Source organism: Camelus ferus, chromosome 14, assembly GCF_009834535.1.
Source record: "Camelus ferus isolate YT-003-E chromosome 14, BCGSAC_Cfer_1.0, whole genome shotgun sequence".
Lineage (NCBI taxonomy): Eukaryota > Metazoa > Chordata > Mammalia > Artiodactyla > Camelidae > Camelus > Camelus ferus.
Window position 1 is genome coordinate 58,529,398 of NC_045709.1, and position 21,151 is coordinate 58,550,548.

General features: G+C 36.1%; 1 protein-coding gene and 1 long non-coding RNA gene across 8 annotated transcripts in view; one reads left to right on the forward strand and one right to left on the reverse strand.

Annotated features, from left to right (window-relative positions):
* PCDH9 (protocadherin 9) overlaps positions 1-21,151 on the forward strand; it is an 858,720-nt gene that overhangs the window by 552,776 nt on the left and 284,793 nt on the right. For 3 of the 7 annotated variants that reach the window (XM_014565035.2, XM_014565036.2, XM_006191536.3), the window contains one exon: positions 5,343-5,544. The exons of 1 other annotated variant lie outside the window; for it this stretch is intronic. In XM_014565035.2, coding sequence (XP_014420521.1) covers positions 5,343-5,544 — 202 coding nt within the window. The remainder of the gene's footprint in view (positions 1-5,342; positions 5,545-21,151) is intronic. 3 more of the 7 variants (XM_032496891.1, XM_032496892.1, XM_032496893.1) reach the window with 1 other exon arrangement.
* On the reverse strand, positions 1,705-21,100 carry LOC116668729. The gene is made up of 3 exons (XR_004325971.1): positions 21,089-21,100; positions 18,345-18,349; positions 1,705-3,026 (listed from the first exon to the last, which is right to left on the reverse strand). It is a non-coding gene; the product is annotated as an uncharacterized LOC116668729 (long non-coding RNA).

The window sequence follows — 21,151 nt, forward strand, 5'->3', positions numbered from 1 at the left end:
ATGTCTAGTAGCCTTTGTGGCTCAGGAAGTCTGCTGATGGGTGGGGCTGTATTCCTACCCTGTATGCTGTTTGGCCTGAGGCTTCCCTACAGGCTGTTGGGTGGGGCTAGGTCTTGGTGCTAATGATACAATCAAGATGCCAGCCTCCAGGAAAGCTCATGTAGATGAACACTCCTGGAATGTCTACCATAAGCTTTTATGAACCTTGTTTGTGCCATAGCCATCCCCTATGTCCCCAGGAGACTTTCCAAAACCAGCAGGCAGGTCTGGCCCACGTTCCTATGAAATCACTGCCTCTGCCCTTGGACCTGGTGCACATGAGTTTCTGTGTTCACTTCCCAAGAGAGTGAAGTTTCTGTTTCCCCCAGTCCTTTGGGGCTTCCAGAGCTAAGCCCTGCTGACCTTAAAACCAGATGTCCTGGGATCTCCTCCTCCTCCTCCCAATGCTGGAGCCCTGGGCTGGGGAGCCTGACATGAGACTTACAACTCTCACTCTTGTGGGAGGGCCTCTGCAACTTAATTATTCTTTAGCTTGTGGGTTGTCCACCCTGGGGGTTATGGGGCCTGATTATATCCGAGCATGCCCCTCCAACCATCCCGCTGTGGTTCCCTCTTTATGTTTCCAGTTGAAGAAGATCCCTTTTGCTAGGTTCCAGTGTGTTTTTCAATGGTTTTTTAGCAGTTGGTTGTGGTTTCATTGTAGTCGTGAGAAGAGGCAAAATTGTGGTCCAACTACTCCTCCATCTTGACTGTAAATCAGAAAATAATTATTTTAAATGTCAGTTGTTAACTGATACATTTGTTTATTTAACTTATAATAATTGGCTTAGACTAGATTAGCATTATCTTATGATTTGAGGAAAAAGCAAGGATCTTTCATTGCAGTCATTAAAAAGCTAGGTAAAGAAAGTAAAAAATGGAAGTTAGAGTAGCAGCACAGTGGTAGGAGACTGGCTCAAGAGGAAGCCTACCTACTGTTTACTTAATTTTCCCAAACTCTTGGACTAAGTACTTATTTGCTATAAGTGATGAAGAGGAATACTTAAAAGTTAGAATATGTTCTAATATTACAGAGATAACATATGGAAATTTTAGTGTAGTCAAAATAATAAAAAAAATTAACTATGACAATTTCAAGACCAAACAACACCACTTTAAACACTTTAGTGTCTGTATAGTCAGATCTTAGCTTATGCATATTCGCTTCCCAAAATGTGGGAACAAAAATGCAATTCAACTAAGCAAAATCCTTACTAACTTGATGTTTACACTTAACACAGATTACAAATATTTCCCATGCCAACATAAATGAACATAATTTTAAGTACTGATGATTCAATTGTGTATTATTGCATAATTAATTAATAAATTACCTCCTAGACATTTCACTCTTTTCTACCTTTATGCTATTTTATGCAAAGACACAAATAAACCTTATCACCAAATCTTTGCACGTGGGGATTCCTCTGGATAAGTGAGACTGGGACTGTGGGCTTTAATGTGAGTCATTTACTGGTGAATAACATTCTATACCAGTAAGACACACACAAGAGAAGACTTAAAGAAATGACTGCGATTTCTTAGGTGACTCAGTCTTTCAGTGACTCTTAAAGAACAGTGCCCAATGCAGGACATGTGCATCTTCCCAGGGCACCTTGAATTTTCCCTCTCTTTCATAGCAGCCTACAAGAAAAAGTACTGTAAAAGTGCTTGCTGATGTTTCTCAAATCTAACCAGTGTGGCACCTTCTGATTTGCAGGATGCTGGACATAACTGTATTTGTATGAATGGCCCTTTATGCTGGTATAGAGTACATGATTTCTGATGGAAGCTTGGCCTGATCAGAAATCATACTAGCAGCCCTGAGATAAAGTAACATGGAGCAGCCTTGTAGTAAACTTATTCCCATCTTATTCTTTCTCAGGGCAGCCTGGGACTTGGAGCTAACCTGTCAGTGATAAATCACATAAACAGATGTGGCATTCAACCTGTCAACCAGACATAGCCAAAAATAATAATAATCTTTCCCCTGGGAGAAAATGGAATGGATAAGAAATAGATTTAGGAAAACAAAATGTAAGTGCCCAGGTTTTGGAAAGTCTGAAATAGCCTCATGGTAACATGTGTGGTCCCAATTCAGTCAGGCAGGGTTTCACTATATTTATAATCCAAATTGGGCACATTTCCATGGGGATAACCCCAAAGCAAAATTCCCAGAGGTAGTAAGTATAAGTTCTCCCTTTCTCTCTTCAAGTCTACAAACACTGATAGGATTCTAGAAAGAATGGTGGGGTACCTTCACTTTCTCTGAGAAGAAATCATGTCTTCATGGTCTTATCCTTCACTCCCATCCAAGATCAGCTCTCCTTCCGAGAGCTCTGGCCAAAACGTGATCTACAGGCATGTGTGAGTCATGCCAAGATTCTGCAGTCCAGGCAGATCTTTTCAAAGGAACAGTCCTTTTTTTCTGGGGTGAAGGACTCACATCTTTAAAACTAGCTGAACATTGATAGCCCCAGAAGTTAAAAGAGAATAAATAGCTATTAATTTCATTGAGTCCCTACTGTGTGCCATGTATTCTATACCAGGAACACTTACTTTATCTGGTTGAGCCTTAAAGCACTCCTCCACTGAAGGCACTGTTCTCTCCATTTTATAAGGCCAAGAACTCATTCAAAAAGACATGACATCTTTGCCCGGGGCAGGCTCTGAAAAGTGAGCACCTCAAGCCAGGAGGTCTGGTCCTGGGTCCTCCCTTGGTGCTCTCTGGCCAAACCTGAATAAGTACTGCTAGTCCTTGATGACACTCACAACTCCTGTTTCTTAGCACTCCATGCATCCTTACATTTCATTTTAACTTATTCAAATAGTCTCTTTCTTTCTACCTTGATATTCGAAACATTCTTCTACTTATATCCGTCATTATGATGATAAGTTAAAGATCGATTTGCTTGATCAATTTGCTTCATAACATCCGTGTTGCAATTCTTAGTCCATGTGCATCAACACCCCTACCTCCCATTAGACTGATAACTTGTGCCGAATTTTGCCAATTAAGACTTAAGCATTTTTGAGTCAAAATAATTAGGAAATATTTCCATAAGTGACAGCAGCTTAAACATTACATCACTCTAATTTGGAGTCTTATTGCAAATAAATTACACTAGATTTATATCTCTTAGTCTCACTTATAAAGTGCTAAAGAAATATCATAGTATAGTGTATGTTAGATGTAATGTAATAAATTGTATTTGAAATAGTTTAAATAATATTTTCCTTTTTATTCTCAGTGTAATTATAGTACCAGCTATGGACCAGTAGGTGTTCCATAAATACTAGTTCTAATGACCATGCTGTGAGAACTGCTGGATTAAGATATAACTGATATTGCAGGTTTGGACATTTCTTAGGGAAAAAATATTGTAATTAAAGCAACATTAATTATGTGTAGAAGAATATCACAGATGTTCATTTTCCTTTTTCCTTCTGTCTGTGAAACAAATACTTTGTAATAGCTCATAATGCTTCTTTCAGAAATGCTTTATAAAAATTGCAAAATCAACTGTTCCATTGTCTTTCTCTTGTGTTTTTCCCTTTTTACTCACCTGAGCTGCAACTAAGAGCTATATTACCTCCAGAGGTAACACCAAAGATACTTTAATCACTAAAACTATGGACTTTTTAGCAGACCAATCATGTTAAAACAAATGTTTGGCAATCATGTATAGTGGGCCATCTGGTCATTGTCCTGAATTTTGTGCTTACTACAAAATAATACTAATGAATTAAGTGGCTGTGCTTATTACAAAATAATACTAATGAATAATACTAGTGAATTAAGTGAGGCAGAAACAGACAATACTTGTATTATTGGTTTTCCCTAGAGGGATAAATTCACATGAGAGAGGAAACACTATAACAAATAAAATCAGTAACATGACTTTCCCTGTAAAAGTAGGAATGCATTTGAGACGTTAATATTCAAGTGTTGCTTGCATTTTGTGTAGCACTCATCTAAGCACGTTTCAAAATCTATTGAGAAGGGAAGGAGGGTACTGAGATAGTTGTGCATGAAGGTGAAATGTGCAACAATAGACTCAATTAGTACCATTTATGATTCGAGTTTATGTGATGTCAACATCAGTTCATTAAAAACGTACTGAACTATCAAATCATTTCACACAGGTCATTGAACAGCAATAAAGTGGTATCAACTCTTCTCCATTAGGACTCTGGGCTGGATTTGAACCAGTGACTCACAGGAAAGAGGCTATGTTCTATTCCCAGACTATAAAAAATCATTTAGAAAATAGCAGTATTTCTGTCTATAGCATTTTTTCTCTCCCTGTTTTTGTTTTCTTTGAAATGGATGAGATTTATGACTTGTCTCATGAAAAACACAAATTTTAGGCATGATAAAATGATTAGGTTATAATTATGTCTTTGTATATTATTATATGTTATTATTTATATGTTCATAATTTTATTAAATCTGAGTAAAACTACTCACATGTGACATGATGTTGGAAGGTCTTTTGGTTTTCAAAGCAGAATGCAAATTAGATGCAGTCAGACATACAGCACACGTTTACGACTCTCACAGAATTCTGTAAGACATAAAGCTCCATGCCACACAGGTGTAAACATTCTCATATCTCATGGATTACATCAGCTGAAATAATATTTACCAAGAGAACCAAGCAGTGATCTGTGCTGAAATGCACAATTTTATCTCATTAAAACACCAAAATTTATCGAAGTACTTAAGTGCATATTTTAGGTCACTTCTGATGGTGACATTGTGCACAAAGATGCCAAAATAATATTCCAAACACCTTGTTTCAACAGGAATATTCTGTAACCAGCGGCTGGTAGCAGTAGCTGAGCTAGTGGACAATGATGACTTCATTGCAAAAGCTGTCTTAACACCCTCAAGTAAACATGATGCCAGGTCATTCATAAGAAACCTGATTATCAACATATTTATTCAGATCTATGGAACACATATTTGCATATTTCTGCTTATTTTAAATGTTTCTATAGCTTCGATCACTAGTTTTTATATATATATACATGTTTTGCCTTTCTTGCTACAATTTTCAGCAGTTTACCATGAGTTTCTTGTTCTTGAATTACACAAGACTGAAATTTTCTTGTATATTGCAAGTTGGATAACTCACAGTAAAGAGCACATGATAAATGCTTGTTCCCAGCTGTGTTCCAAGTTTTATTTACCCTGCCTCGACATTGTACTCACTGTGTTGAAAGTTGTTTTGCTTGCGTTCCGCTGCTGCTCCCTTCGGGAGGGGTGTTAACAGCGTGTCCTGTGGTCTTCTTTGTAGTCGCAGCGCCGGGTTACCTTCCATCTCCCTGATGGCTCCCAAGAAAGCTGCAGTGACAGTGGTCTAGGAGACCACGAGCCGGTGGGTAGTGGAACCCTGATCTCACACCCTCTTCCTCTGGTTCAGCCACAGGACGAATTCTACGACCAAGCCTCTCCGGACAAGAGGACTGAAGCAGATGGCAACTCTGACCCCAACTCTGGTGAGTCCCCTTAAAATCTTTACTTAGCATTCTTCTTGTTTTCTCTTGTGCTCTTGAGTTTTAACAATTATTCTGGGGGCAAGTCAATGGATGTTGGGTTGTGTTTTGCTGCCTTTATTGTTGTCATTATGTTCTTTGAATTATACCAAGCTTAATGAGCTTGATATATTGGCTTTTAAATTGTATGATGTATTTTTATTTTAGGAATCATGAAAAAAATGCTACAGATATAATTACAAAAAGTCATTTTTGTAAGACATCTAGATGTCAAAGATATTATAATGGGAAGACATTTGAACATTTTAGAATTGATAAACTATAGTTAAGTGAACATAGTCAAAGAAGAAAAAGAAAAAAAATGTCTGTGGAATGCTACTTTCCAGTGAAGACTTAAAAATAAAAAAGAGAAGATAGTGATTAAGACAAGTATGAGGAAGGGTGATAGTGATTTTAGGGTTTTACATTTTCTGTGCATTTTAGTTTTGGATGATTTGGGGTTTGAGGTTTTTTTAATTGAAGTATAGTCAGTTTACAATGTTGTGTCAATTTCTGGTGTGCAGCACAATGTTTCAGTCATACTTATATATACATATATTTATTTTCATATTCTTTTTCATCGTAGATTACTACAAGTTATTGAACAGAGTTCTCTGTGCTATACAGAAGTTTTTTTAATTTTTATATATAGTAGTTAATATTTGCAAATTTTGAACCAAAGAAAGGTATAGTACTTGCCCAAAATTTTTTGGAGGACTTATTTTTATCCAATATTGAAAAAGTGGAAGCAGAAATGGGTGGGATGGAATTGGCAAAATCCTTTACTCTCTGCACACCCACACCCCACCTCAGAAATCATTGCCCTTTCCAGGTAAGCTCTGTGAGGACATATCTTCCTTGGCCTTTGGAGACAATAGTGGGCAAGTGCTATACCTTCTTTGGTCATGCTATTCTTTGAAAAAATTCACTGACTAGTTTACTTTTATTAAAAAATGAAAAGTCCTATTCGTTAATTATTATGTCCAGACCAAATTAAGGATCATGATTTCTACTTGATTTGAATGAAAGTTTTTTTCTAACTCATCTTAAACCTGCTTCAGATTGGTTGTCTACAGTGGGAAATGGGGATAAGGTGACTTTCTCCTAATGTTCCAGCTGTTTCTGTCGCTGCTTTAGACATTAAGGTGCCTCTGGCAGTTCTGTGGTTGAAGTAGAAATACCAAGAGGAGGTAAAAGCAGGAAAGGGCTTTTTAAACTAGTTCTATTGTGGTAATTCAGCATCGTGTTCTCTGACTTCTAGCAGCTTAAACTGACACTTTGTTTGCAGGGCAGTGCTGGGGAGGCATATTTTGTACTCCTCCCCACCACACCCCTGCTGAAGTTATGCCCCAGTCTCTACAGGGTTTTCTGAGAGATGGCTCTGTTCTCATCGGCATATGGGGTTACATTTGCATCTTCATTCTGCTGAGGTTTCTACCAGCCAATCTTCGAGGAAGATATAAGTAAATTTCATACCAGCTCTGCTTCTCAGTCTTTCATGTCCTGTATATCTTGGTCTCATAAGGAAAACATAAGTGCATCTTTTTGATTTCACATATCCAGGAAGTCAGGACATACCCAAAGAGGCAACTTCTCATCTCACAGCATTTAGGGGAGTTGGCTAACTATTCTCCTCTGATTTCTTGGTTTTGACTAGTCTAAGGACCATTGAACTTATGTGCTTCCATTGAATCAGCCTTTCCTGGACTTGTGTGAAGAGATGGAAAATGTAGGACAGTTCTTTCTAAACTGATTTCCTAGTCACCAACTTCCCCTTCTCCAGTTGTAAAACATCTCTATTTAGCATTACTCTAAGGGTCTCAAAACCAGGTTTTGACCACCTCTTCTGCATGTGGGAATGGTTGGCTCCTCTTGTCTTTGGGCCTCAGCTAAAAGGTTCGCAACTAAACAGTACTTTATATTAGGATAGTATTATGATATATTATCTTACATTTCTGCAGTCACATTTTTGTAAGGAACTTTGAAGAATTTGTGGATTGTGGTACAGTATAACTGAAGCAATAATCTTCAACAGGAATAATCTTACTATATAGATCTAAACTGTTTCTTTTGCTTCAATGGAGTTCATTGCTTGTCATCTGATAATTTTTTTTTCCTTTTCTTTTTATTGAATTTAGTCAGTTTACAATGTTGTGACAATTTCTGGTGTACAGCATGATAGTTCAGTCATACATATACATAAACATATTCTTTTTCATCTTTTCATTATAGGTTACTACAAGATACTGAATATGGTTCTCTGTGCTGTACAGTATAAACTTGCTGTTTATTTTATATATAGCAATTTATCTAGTTCATATACAGTAGTATCTGAAAATGGCAAACTCCCAATTTATCCTTTCCCAACCCCTTCACCTCCTTCTAACCATAAATTTGTTTTCTATGTCTGTGAATCTGTTTCTATTTTGTAAATAAGTTCATTTGTGCCTTTTTTTAGATTCCTCATGTAAGTGATACGGTACTTTTCTTTCTTTCTCTGGCTTACTTCACTTAGAATGATGATCTCTAGGTCCATCCATGCTGTTGAAAATTGTATTATTTTATTCTTTTTTATGGCTGAGTATATATACCACAACTTCTTTATCCAGTCATCTGTCAATGAGTATTTAGGTTGTTTCCAAGTCTTGGCTATTGTAAATACTGCTGTTATGAACAATGGTGTGCACATATCTTTTCAAGACAGAGTTCCCTCCAGGTATATGCCCAGGAGTGGGATTGTTGGATCATAGGATAAGTCTATTTTTATTTTTTAAAGGAATCTCCATACTGCTTTCCATAATGGCTGCAACCAAACTACATTTCCACCAGCAGTATAGGAGGGTTACTTTTTCTCCAAACCGTCTCCAGCATTTATTGTTTGCGACATTTTAATTATGGCCATTCTGACTGGTGTGAGGTGATACCTCATTATAGTTTTTGTTTGCATTTCTCTGATGATTAGTGATATTGAGCATTTTTTCATGGGCTTATTGTCCATTTGTATGCCTTCATTGGAAAATTGCTTGTTTAGATCTTCAGCCCACTTTTGGATTGGGTCCTTTGTTTTTTGTTATTAAGCTGCATGAACTCCACAGTAGTGGGGATTAAGCGTTTGTCAGTCACATCATCTGCAAATGTTATTTCCCATTCTGTAGGATGTCTTTTTGTTTTGTTTATAGTTTTCTTTGCTGTGCAAAAGCTTGTAAGTTTAATTAGGTCCCATTTGTTAATTTTTGCTTTTATTTCTATTACATGGTAGATTACCCTAGGAGAACATTTCTAAGATTTGTGTCAGAATGTTTTGCCAATGTTTTTAACTTAGGAGATTTATAGAGTCTTGTCTTATGTTTAAGTCCTTAAGCCATTTTGAGCTTATTTTTATGTATGATGTGAGGAAGTGTTCTAACTTCATTGATTTACATATTTTTGTCCAGTTATCCCAACATCACTTGCTGAAGAGACTTTTGTCCATTGTAAAGTCTTGCTTCCTTCGTCGAAGATTAATTGACCATAAGTGAGTGGGTTTATGTCTGGGATCTCTATTATGTTCCACTGATCCATGTCTGTTTTTGTGCCAATACCATGATGTTTTGATTACTATAGTTCTGTAGTATTGTCTTAAGTCTGGGAGGGTTATTCCTTCAGCTTCATTTGTTTTCTTCAGTATAGCTTTGGCAATTCTAGGTCTTCTGTGATTCCATTTAAATGTAAGGATTATTTGCTCTAGATTTGAGAAAAATGTCATGAGTAAATTGACAGGGATCACATTAAATCTGTAGATTGCTTTGGGTATTATGGTGTTTTTAACAATATTGAGTCTACCAATCCAAAAGCATGGGGTATCTTTCCATTTTAAAGAAAAGCATCTTTAATTTTTTTATTCAATGTTTTGTAATTCTCCACTTATAATAAGTCTTTCATCTCCTTGGTCAGGTTTTTTTTCCAAAAATTTTATCTTTTTGGATGCAATTTCTTTACTTTCTTTTTCTGATATTCCATTGTTAGTGTAAAGAAACACAACTGATTTCTGTATGTTAATCTTGTTTTCTGTTACCTTGCTGAAATTTTTTATCAGCTCTAGCAGTTTTTAAAGCCTTTAGGGTTTTCTATATATAGCATCATGTCTTCTGCATATAGTGACAGTTTTACCTCTTCTCTTCCAATTTGGATCCCTTTTATTTCTTTTTCTTGTCTGATTACTATGGCTAGGACTTCCAATACTATGTTGAATAGAAGTGGTGAGAGTGGGCATCCTCGTCTTGTTCCAGACTTTAGTGGGAAGGCTTTCAGTTTTTCACCACTGAGTATTATGTTGGCTGTAGGTTTGTCATATATAGCTTTTATTATGTTGAGATATATTCCCTATATACTCACTTTGGTAAGAGTTTTGATCATAAATTGGTGTTGAATTTTGTCAGATGCTTTTTCTGCATCTATTAAGATGATCATGTGATTTTTGTCCTTTCTCTTATTGATGTGGTGTATCACATTGATCAATTTGCATATGCTGAACCATTCTTGTGTCCTTGGGATGAATCCAAGTTAATTATGGTGTATGACCTTTTTTTATGTGCTATTGGATTCTGTTTGCTAATATTTTGTTGCGAATTTTTTCATCTGTGTTTATCAACAATGTTGATGAATATTTCTGGAAACTTATCCATTTCTTCTAGGGTGTCCTGTTTGTTGCCATATAGTTGTCCATAGTATTCTCTTGTCACTTTTTGTATATCTGTGGTGTTGATTGTTATTTCTCCATTTTCATTTCTTATTTTGTTTATTTGTGTCCTCTCTCTTTTCTTCTTGGTGAGCTTGGCCAGAGGCTTGTCAATTTTGTTTACTCTTTCAAAAAAACAGCTCTTGGTTTGATTGATTTTTTTTCCTATTTTTTAATCTCTATTTTATTTATATCCTCCTTGATCTTTATTATTTCTTTCCTTCTGCTGATTTAAGTTTGTTTGTTCTTTTGTTCTAATTCTTTTAGGTTGTAGGTTAGGTTGTTTGTTTGAGAATGCTTTTGTTTTTTGAGGAAAGCCTTTATCACTATGAAGTTCCCTCTTAAGACTGTTTTGCTACATCCCATAGACTGTGTGGCTGTGTTTTCATTGTCATTTGTCTGAAAGTATTTTTTAATTTTTTAATTGATTTCATCATTGACCTGACCTATTGGTTTTTTAGTAGCAGGTTATTTAGTCTCCATGTAGTCATTTTCTTCTCTTTTTTCCCCCGGGTAGTTGATTTCTAGTTCCATGTCATTGTTGTCAGAAAAGATGCTTGAAATAATTTCTGCCCTTTTAAATTTGTTGAGGCTCCTTTTGCCAGAGTATATGATCTATCCTAGAGAATGTTCCATGTGCACTTGAAGAGAATGCATATTCTGTTTTAGGGGGATGTAATGCCCTAAAAATGTCAACCAAGTCTAGCTGTTCTATTGTGTTATTTAGTATCTCCATTGCCTTATTGATTTTCTGTCTGGAAGATCTGTCCAATGATATTAGTGGGTGTTAAAGTCTTCTACTGTTGTTATGTTCCCATCAGCTTCTCCCTTTATGTCTGTTAGTATTTGCTTTCCATATTTAGGTGCTCCTATATTGGTTGCATATATGTTAACAAGTGTAATATCCTCTTCTTGTACTGCTCCTTTTATCATTATACAGTATCCTTTATCTTTATTTATGGCCTTTGTTTTGAAGTCTATTTTGTCTCATATGAATATTGCTACCTCTGCTTTCTTGTTATTTCCATTTGTGCAGAATATCTTTTTCCATCTTCTTTCTTTCAATCTATGTGTGTCCTTCAGCCTAAAGTGGGCCTCTTGTATGCAACATATTGTAGGCTCTTGTCTTTGGACAGGAGCATTTAGTCCATTGACATTCATGGTAATTATTGATAGATGTTTGTTTATTGCCATTTTAAAATTTGTTTTCCAGTTGATTTGATATTTATTTTTGTTCCTTTCTTTTTCTTTTATTTTTCCTTTGGTGTTTTGTTAATTTTCTTTTGTATTGGCTTGGTCTCTTTTTGGTTTTTTGATTCTATTGTTTGCTTTTGATTAGTGGTTATCCTGTTTTTCAAGTATTTTAACCCATTACTGTATCTGTTTGTTTTAGACTGGTAGTCATATAAGCTCAAACACATCCTAAGAAAAACAAGAACAAAAAAAAATCTACATTTTCTTGCTCCCCTCTCCCACATTTTATGATTTTGATGTCCTCTTTTACATCTTCATATTTATTTTCTTGTGGTTCATTGTAGTCATCACATTTCCAATTGTGGTTTTCTCTCTTCTATAGCTTCTTTTCTATTTAGAGAAAATAGTTTAGTATCTCTTTTAGGATAGTTTTAGTATTGCTATAGTCTTTTAGTTTTTGCTTTTCTGAGAACTTCTTTAACTCTCCTTCTATTCTAAAGGATAGTCTTGCTGGGTAGAGTATCCTAGGTTGTAGCTTTTTCTCATTCAGTACTTGGAATATATCTCACCACTCCCTTTTGGTCAACAGTGTTTGTGTAGAGAAACACTCTTGGTAGCTGAAAGCCTTACGGGAGTTCCCTTGTAACTAACTCTTTGTTTTTCTCTTGCTGCCTTTAGAACCTTTTCTTTGTCTTTAACTTTGGCCGTCTTAATTATAATATGTCTTGGTGTAGATTTGTTTGAGTTCATCTTGTTTGGGACCCTCTGGGCTTCCTATACTTGGATATCTGTTTCCTTCTGTAGTTTTGGGACGTTTTCAGTCATTATTTCTTCAAATACCTTTTTAATCCCTTTGTCTTTCTGCTCCTTCTGGGACCCCTGTCATGCATAGGTTGGCATGCTTTATATTATCCCATCAGTCCCTATATTGCTTTCATTGATTTCCAGTTACTATTCTATCTGCTGTTCTGATTGAGTCATTTCCATTATCCCATTTTCTAAGTCACTTTTTTGTTCTTCTACATTTTTTACTCTGCTATTGACTGACTTTAGTTTTCTTTTATATTGGCAGTTGAGTTTTCTGATTTTAGTTATCTCCTCTTTCTAGTTTCTGTTTCCTTTTTACTGTATTCTGCATTTCTATTGATAGTCTCTCTTATTTCCTTTAGTGCTTTTATCACCTCCTTTTTGAACACGGAATCTAGTAGACTGTCAAGGTCTATTCCATTGTTCATTCTTTCAGGGGACTTCTCCTGTTCTTTCAACTGAGAGTAGTTCCTCTGCTTCTTTATTTTACTTATATTTCTCTGACTCTGAATTTCGGAGTAACAGTTATCTACTGTGGTTTTGAAGGGCTTTATTTTTAAAAGGGGAGTGTCTCTGTTTAGACTGTGCACATCTTATATTTTGTCACAATGTTTTTTATTACGGATGGTTGCCACCTCTTTCCTCCTAGTGTGTTGGCTTCTATCCACTTGATTGGGCTATGGTTGGTGTTGTGGTGACCAGAACCTTCCCTGATTGTAGAGCAAGGCCTCCTTTTTCTCTGTGGTTGTCACAGCCCTGACAGTGTCCAGGTCTGCTCCCCTATTGTTGAAATAGAGGTTTCCAGACCTGTGTTTGAGCTGTGGTGTGTGGTAGGCGGGATTGGAGTGTTTCCACTATAAGAGGAGCTGCTGAGTTTTCCTCTGCAGGAGATGTCCGCCAGAAAGTGTCTTCTGTGGTGTTGTCTGTCACTTTTTATGTGGGCTTACAAAGTATACTTTGTTGACACTGCCCTTGTCCCTTCCTCAGCTGCAGTAATGTTGACGACCTGCCCTGATGACTCCCAGGTTCTGTGCCTGCAGAGCCACCAGTGCAGAATGCCGATGTCAGGCTTTAGGACCCACCATACTGTGGATGTAGTCACACACCTGGATTCACCATGAGCCACAGGGTCAGCCCAGACCCCAACCCTGCATCTGTATCCTGTATGCAGGCCTTCTGTTAACTCCAGACTCCCCCACCTTCATGCACCAGAACTCTGCTTGGTTGTCTCAGAGGCGTGGATCCACAAAGGTACCAGCAAGGCAAATCTGCTGCTGCCACCTGGGGCTCAAATCAAATCTCAGTCCCACCTGTGAAGTTGCAAGCCCCCTGTGTATGTGTTGAAGTTTCAGCCCTGCCTCTGCCTAGGAGCCATGCACCAGATATTGAGCCCTCCAGAGCAAGCAGACAAGATGGCTGTGTCTGAACCCTACCTCTCCTGTCCTGAGAATGCATGCCAACAATGCCTGAGCAACACCCTCTAGGCTAAGGGAGATGGTTGCTATGGCTGGGCTCCATTGTTCCCCCTTCCATGTGGACCAGTAGTGGTGCTCTCTATGAGGGACCCAGGTTGGTTTGTATACTCTCCCAGCCTCAGTCCACACCACACTCCAGCCCCCTCAGGCTGCCTCTGTGCAGTCAGCCCCAGTTTTCTCCCCAGACTCGTACACAGAAGCCAGAGCTCCAGCAGCCAGTCCCAGCCCACCCCCACAGGCTCTTGTCTCTGGCTGGGGATTGCAGAGACCCTCTCTGCTGGTTTCTCTCAGTTCTGTATGCAAAGTGGCTGCTGCTTTCTCCTCTGAGCCTTTGAAGCTCCCTTTCTGTCCCCGTTGACCCTGCTGGAAAGGGGGCTTCTGAGAGTGAGGGCACTTTCCTCCTTTGCCATTCCCTCCACAGGGGACAGGTCTGGCACTGATTTCCTTTTTCTTTTTCTTTTTTTTCCCCCCTACCCAGTTTTGGGAGGATTTCCTTGTATCTCCAATTGTAAGAGATATTCTGCCAGAGTTCAGTAGGTATTCTATGAGATTTGTTCCAGGTGTAGATTTTGTTGTACTCATGGGAGAGGGTGAGCTGATTTTCCTTCTACTCCACCATCTTGGCAATTGCTCTGTTAATTTTTAAAGAGCCATGATTTTATAGCAACCATGCAAAATCGATATAAACCATGAATATTAGTGTTATCTGTAGAGTTATTAAGTATTGTATCTGTATGGAGTCCTCATTTTTCAAATATGATGATTCTTAAAAGAAATGGAACATTAGTACTGTTTTCATAGCAGCTTTTTCATTATACATTTTTTCAAATAAGTTAATATGAATGGTATGATGTGAGCAAGTTTGCGGAAACTTTAGGCTTTAATGTAACTTAAGGCCTTAATATAACCATCTGGCAACCAAATCAATGGTGTCTCTGTGTTCCATGCACTTCTGAGTCCTAGAGCAAACTTAGCCAACTGCCCCACAAATGACATACATGCAGTGTTTCTTGCACTGAGCTTTGTCACCTTTCCTGCATACAAAGATTTATCCCACTTCCAAGGAGTAAATCATATTTCATTTAAGAAGTTAACATTAATATGATCATGTACTCTGTGTAGGTCATTAATTCTAAGAAAATAGTAAAGGGATTTTCAATGGAAGATTTTAATTTTTAACAAATATAACTAGATTGATGAAGGAATTTCACTAAGTTAAAAGAAAAAAATACTATTATGTGATCAGACTAGGAGAAGCTTATTCAGAGTTATATCTTCATATTGTCCCATTGAGAATTATGAATAGAGGTTTTTTTTTTAATCTAATATTTCTTTGAATTTTATTTTAAAGGACTTTTCTGCTGTTTAATCATGTGCAAAAATTTAGATTATATTTATTTTATTAAAGCCCTGTCTGTCATATGCTTCAATCTCTACTTGGACTGTGTATCAATCAGTTGGTGAACTTCTCACTAAGGATAGTTTTGATACCCAATGCTATTTATGGGTGATATTTATTGAGGTCTACTAATGAGTCACAATGCTAGTAAATGTTTTAATATATTGTATGATCTCACACCAATATTGCCAGTTTGGTAGTATTATATGTAAATGAATTTCAGAAAACTTATTTGTCTAAAATTATTTAGCAAGTAGCTGAGACAGAACATGAACTTAGGAGTGCCTGAATCCACAGCTCATGCTTTTACTATGCAGAGAAACCACCTTCAATGTACACATGTGTTAAGGCAGTGTATAATTCAGCACACTTATCATGACATTGAGTTTTAAATTCTGGGGCACTGATCTTATTTTTTAAGAGGAAATTTGAGAAACTGAATATTATGAAGATGATTCATGAGATGAGCAGCTTGTGAGAGAGCTCCTTCTGCAGGGATTCTTCAGCATTGAGTTCATGAAAATTTAGACCTCAGTAGGACCCTGCAGATCACACAGTATAAAATCATCTTATACAGAGGCATATAAAGGGAAATGCTTTGCCTACAGTTACGTGGTTTGTAAGTTAAGAATAGTACTCAAATACACTGATTCTTATTTAGCACTCTTTTCATTGGAACAGTTGTTCTTTCTCATGGCCTTTATGCCTTTTCCTTAAAGAAAATCTCTGTAGTTATTTGATTAACAATTGTCTCTCCTATTCATCTCTAAGGACTGTTTGTTCACTTTTCCATTCTCCAGGCATAACAGTACCTAGCATATAGTAGGATGGCAATGTCTATTTGTTGACTGAAAAAATAAATCAGTATTTCACAAACACAAGAAAACACATTCAGACAAATTAAGCATTCTATCAAAATAAAAACAAATAAACAAAAATTTAGAAAGAAGTACATCATGTTAACTGTGGTTATCTTCAGTTTGAAGTATTGATTTCCTCTTTTTAATTGTCTCTATTTTCCACAATTTTAATAATGCATTCAAAATTATATTTTCATTTTGTAATTTACATGGAAAGCATCTGACACAGAGTTGAGAAAAAATCATTCTTAGAATATATTTTTGTATGAAGTAAAAATTTATATTAAAAATATTTTAAGATATAGGATATACACACTAAGAAAAAAATAAGAATTTAAATATTGGGGCATGAGATACAGGCTGTCATTTTAGGGAGAAAAAAAATCAAGTTAACAAAATAAAAGATACTCCAGAGAAATCCAGGAAAGATTACCCTATCAAATTCCAATCCCAAGAAATTGTGCTCATCCTAACCTACAAGAAAAAAAAAATCACTAATGATAATTTACGTTGCAAATTTAACATGAATTTGATTTTTGGGGCACAGTATTGTATTAAATAATTTCTGTGACCTGTGTTTATAATTTTTATAAGTATCCTGGGTTGAGCTAGTTATATAAATCCAGACAAAATTGTTCAGAGATTTTATATGGTCACCTGTGGTGTTCACTTCCCCATGAGAGTTTTGTAAACCATTTAGGCTGATCCTACAATAGTGGCTCCTGAGTTAATGAATCTAAAGTTTCTCAGAGAATGGCATAGAGAGAAAGTAATCAATCTTACTATGATTTGAGTTTAAAGGAAAAAATGACAATAAAAACTTAATTTGATTTTCATTTTTATCCTAAGAAACTTTAATTTTATGCTTTACTAAATATATTTTTCTAAATGTAAGTTTAAAATATCTATCATTAATTAAAATCAGGGAGGGCAAAACATGTTCTAGATTAAAAACATTTAGATTTTAAACCAAATATACATCTACTAATCTCTTATGTATGTATGTATGTATGTATGCATCTAGCATATGTGTTCTAATGCTAGTTACCACAAACTTCGTGTCTTAAAACAACACACATTCATAATTTCAGTTTCTTTATGTCAGGAATCTGAACATGGCTTGACCAAGTCCTCTGCTCAGGGTCTCAAAAGCTTGCAATCAAGATGTCAGCCAGGCTACATTCTCATTTGTAGGATAAACTGTGGAAGAATTTACTTCCCAGATTTTTCAGATTGTTAGCAGAATTTATTTACTTGCAGTTGGAGAACTGAGGGTCCCAGTATCTTGCTGACTGTCAGTTGGAGACTTCTCTCAGCTCCTGAAGACCACACTCAGCCACTAGCCACATGTGCCTTCCAACATGACTGCTTACCTCCTCAAGGCCAGTTAAATAGACCATCTCTAGAGTGAATTTTTAGCAACATAAAGTCTTATATAACTTAATGTATTCACAGGAATGACATTCCATCACCAAGTCCATATTCTGTTGGTCATAAGAATGTGTCAGGTCCTGCCCACATGAAAGGAAGGGGATACCAGGAGGCTGGGATCTTGAGGGGTCACTCTAAGATTGTTGGCCACAATTTATGCAAGTCTTAGTTATTCTACTATATCTTAGAACTCAAGAGCTTTTGTTTATGATCTTTTATTCTTTTATTCACCTGGCTTTTCCATGATTCACTCACTTGTTGACTTGTTCTGTAAACACTCATGCAGAGGCTACTGTGTGCCAAGTACTATGTTAGATTCCAGGGACAGACATTAAAACCAAGACTCCCTAAGCTTAAACAAAACAAAACTCAGTTATGAGACTGTGAAAGTAAGAGTTCTTTAATCTGAGTTCCTGGATCAGAAAGGCCATGAGTAAGTTTTTGTGAATTTGTGAAGTTCCTGAAACTCTTTTGCATTTTTTTCTGAAGGGTATGCTATGATCATTTTATAGACCACAAAGAGAAGGAAAAAAAAAGAAAGAAATACTGTGTTTTATAAAAGAGAAGACACTGGATACCAGTAATATTAGTGAACTAGAATAAATGCCAATGATAAGTACATCAAAAGTGGGTTTAAAAAGGGTAAGTCTTATAAGTCTCAAATAAGAAATCAATAAAGATTCTATAGAGTGATACTTTAAACAAGTGACATGGGATAACAGAAATTGTCTAAGTCAATAAAGTGTGTGTCTGTGTGTGTGCATGCGCATGTGCGCGGGACATGCAGGTTTCTTAGTGCTGTGAAGTGTCGTGGCCAGTTGGGTAAGCAGTGGAAAGTTGAGTATCTTTGTAGCACATGCAGTAAGGCTTAGCTCCACCACTCGGTCTCAGGTTTTTAACCTCTAAAATGCGGCTATTAATATCTTTGAGAATAGTGTAACAAAAACTATAGTTATTTGATATAAAGAATCACTTAACACATTACCTAAAACATAGTAGATACTCAGTAAATGGTTGCTATTCAGCTGTTTAATTCTCTGACAAGAAATGAAACTGGATGAAGAGAGAAGTTAGAACCAGATTTTGAATGATGGGGAGGATACGAGACATTCTACTTGGAAATAGCAGAGAAGGGAAAGGAAAGACTTGATGGTATTCCAAGATTTTGACATGACTAAATAAATTAAAGAATATAAGAGGAAGAAGTCAGATTAGGAATTAACGCTTTTTTTAAAAAATTAAAATTTGAGCAGATGCCCAAGGTTATATAGGAACTAAGAATATGGTTCTGGAAAATGAAACCTGACAACATAGAAAGTGAATGAAATTTGGGGGGTAAATATGATAGTTACAAAGAGAAATAAGTAGTCCAAGAAAGAGATAATGACAAACCTTAACATTTAGGGCAGGCAAAGGTGAGGTTGGAGTGAGAGGAAAGACCACAATAATTAAGGTAGAGTCAAAAAGATGTTTGAAAGCTTTGGGGAGGTTTGAGTCCTATACAAAGTCAATGTTGGCTTCTTTTGGAGGCAATGTGGGGTTGTGATTAAGAACACAGACTGGAGTCAGAGTATCCTGTGACTTCACTGATCTGGGGGCTACAAGCTGCTGGCACATAACGTACATATATAAATACATGCGGGCTGTTGGTTTACAGGTATCATTAATTTTATTATTAGTATTAGTATTATTAATTATTATCATCAATTTGAAAATATGTAGAAGAATCAAAAGTGTATTTACTTATTTAGCAAATGTTTCCAATCACGTTTTTAAAAATACCATGGTGAGTTTTGAAATGTAAAATCCTTACTATATGTTAGAATAAAAAAGAAAATTCTCAAAAAGTGTTAGTTTCAAATTCTAAAAACTGTATATTTCAAATTCTTCTCATATGATTCTTTTTCATGTTAATCATATCTGATGGGCATTTCCAAACATCATAGTTTGCTAAAGCTAATGAAAGTTATATAGTGAAATATATTTACGCTCCAGTATCTTCATTTTTTTACTTTAAATAAATTATGTTCCCTTTATGATTTTAAAGTATTTGTTATAATATTAATCATTCACAATGTACTTTTTGTTTTATTACTGTTTTATTTTTAAGAGGGTTGCAATGAGATGACTTTCTATATTATTACTTAAAGTTGTTAAAATATGGCTGTAAAACCAGCAGGGACACAGGCTTTCTCTGCTGGCAAGTTTTAGGTCTCATCAATTTCAAGTATGACTTTAATCCCCAAAAGAGTTAGGTTTGAGTACTCATTTATTATTAATATTTAAAAGTTGTTAGTAATATCCTCTTGCATTTGAGCCTGCTGAGTAGGTCACAAATAGTGTGTTCAGCATCATAGCAGAAAAATCCGTAGGAACAATGTGCCTCCTAGTGTAAAGCAAGGGGAATGTCAGCTTTCACTGATGAGCTGCAAAAAATCGCATTTCCATAGCTGCCTTCTGTCATGTGATTTATTCTTCTCAGGGTCGGTAAAGAGCAATGGCATTATTTACCCTTGATGTATGGTCTGCCTTGAAGGGAAAAAAAAAAAACTATTCTTTGTATATCTGTGTTTATTGTAATTTGAGATAAATAGATAAACAAACCAGTAGCCAAATCTAAAAAATAAGGAGCTTACTGATTTTAGTAACTCTTACAAGTATATAATTAAAGGGGTTTTTTTTAAGCTCAAAATAAAGCCCTCTCATAAGAAAAACATGGAAATAAATTACTAGCTATAAAGGATATATACTCAAAATTAAACTAGTATCTTGTATTTTCTTGCAGTATTTGGGATACATTTAGACAAAAGACGTATTCATTGTTTACCTGAGATTCCCATTTAAGTAGGCATCCTGTATTTTTTTTTTTTCCCTAAATCTGGCAGCTCTGTCCTAAAAATATGGTGATTTAATAAGATGGCGCTAAATGAATTAAATAATATAATTTAAGTATTATGAGAAATTCTACCAGTGGCATATGTTTAATTACAATTAAAATTCAGAGCAATGATTAGTCAACCTTATATAAGAGTTAGTCATGTAACACTGCCCCATGTAGAGACATCATTTCTTTATTTTAAAAAAAGATTCAATTTTTAGTATATTTCCATGTCCAGAAAATAATCACACTTCAACATTAGAAGTTTAGTTTGTGTTTTAATTCAACAGTGTAAATGCATTACTCCATCATTGAATGATGATTTTTATGTTGATCTTTTACTATTGTTGCGAAAAGAAATTCTGATTAAGGTTTTTAATTCTTTTTTTTTTTTTTTTTGGTTTAATGGGTCTGTTTGATACATCATATTTTAGGATTTTTTTATGTGTTCATTGACTTCGACAGATTTTATTTGCCTTCAGGATCTAATCTATAATTTTGGAGATCTAACCACCCCCAAAGAAACCTATGCCAACATGGGAGGAAAGGGTGGGGGAATGTGATTAGAGATAGGGAGGCAGAAGGGGAGAGAGAGTGTTTCCATTTGTTTCTGGAAGTTTAAGGCTTCAGTTGCATATCATGGTAAATACATTCACCTAGAGTACACAAAATCTATTTTAAGAGCTCTCTGGTAAGATGCTGAGAGGAAATGCATGGAGTGGTTAATTGCTGTGCAGTTAGACAGACAGAGCACAAGTCATGTCTCTTCAGTGTTCCAGCTGCACGACCTTGGGCAGGTTGCTCTGCCCC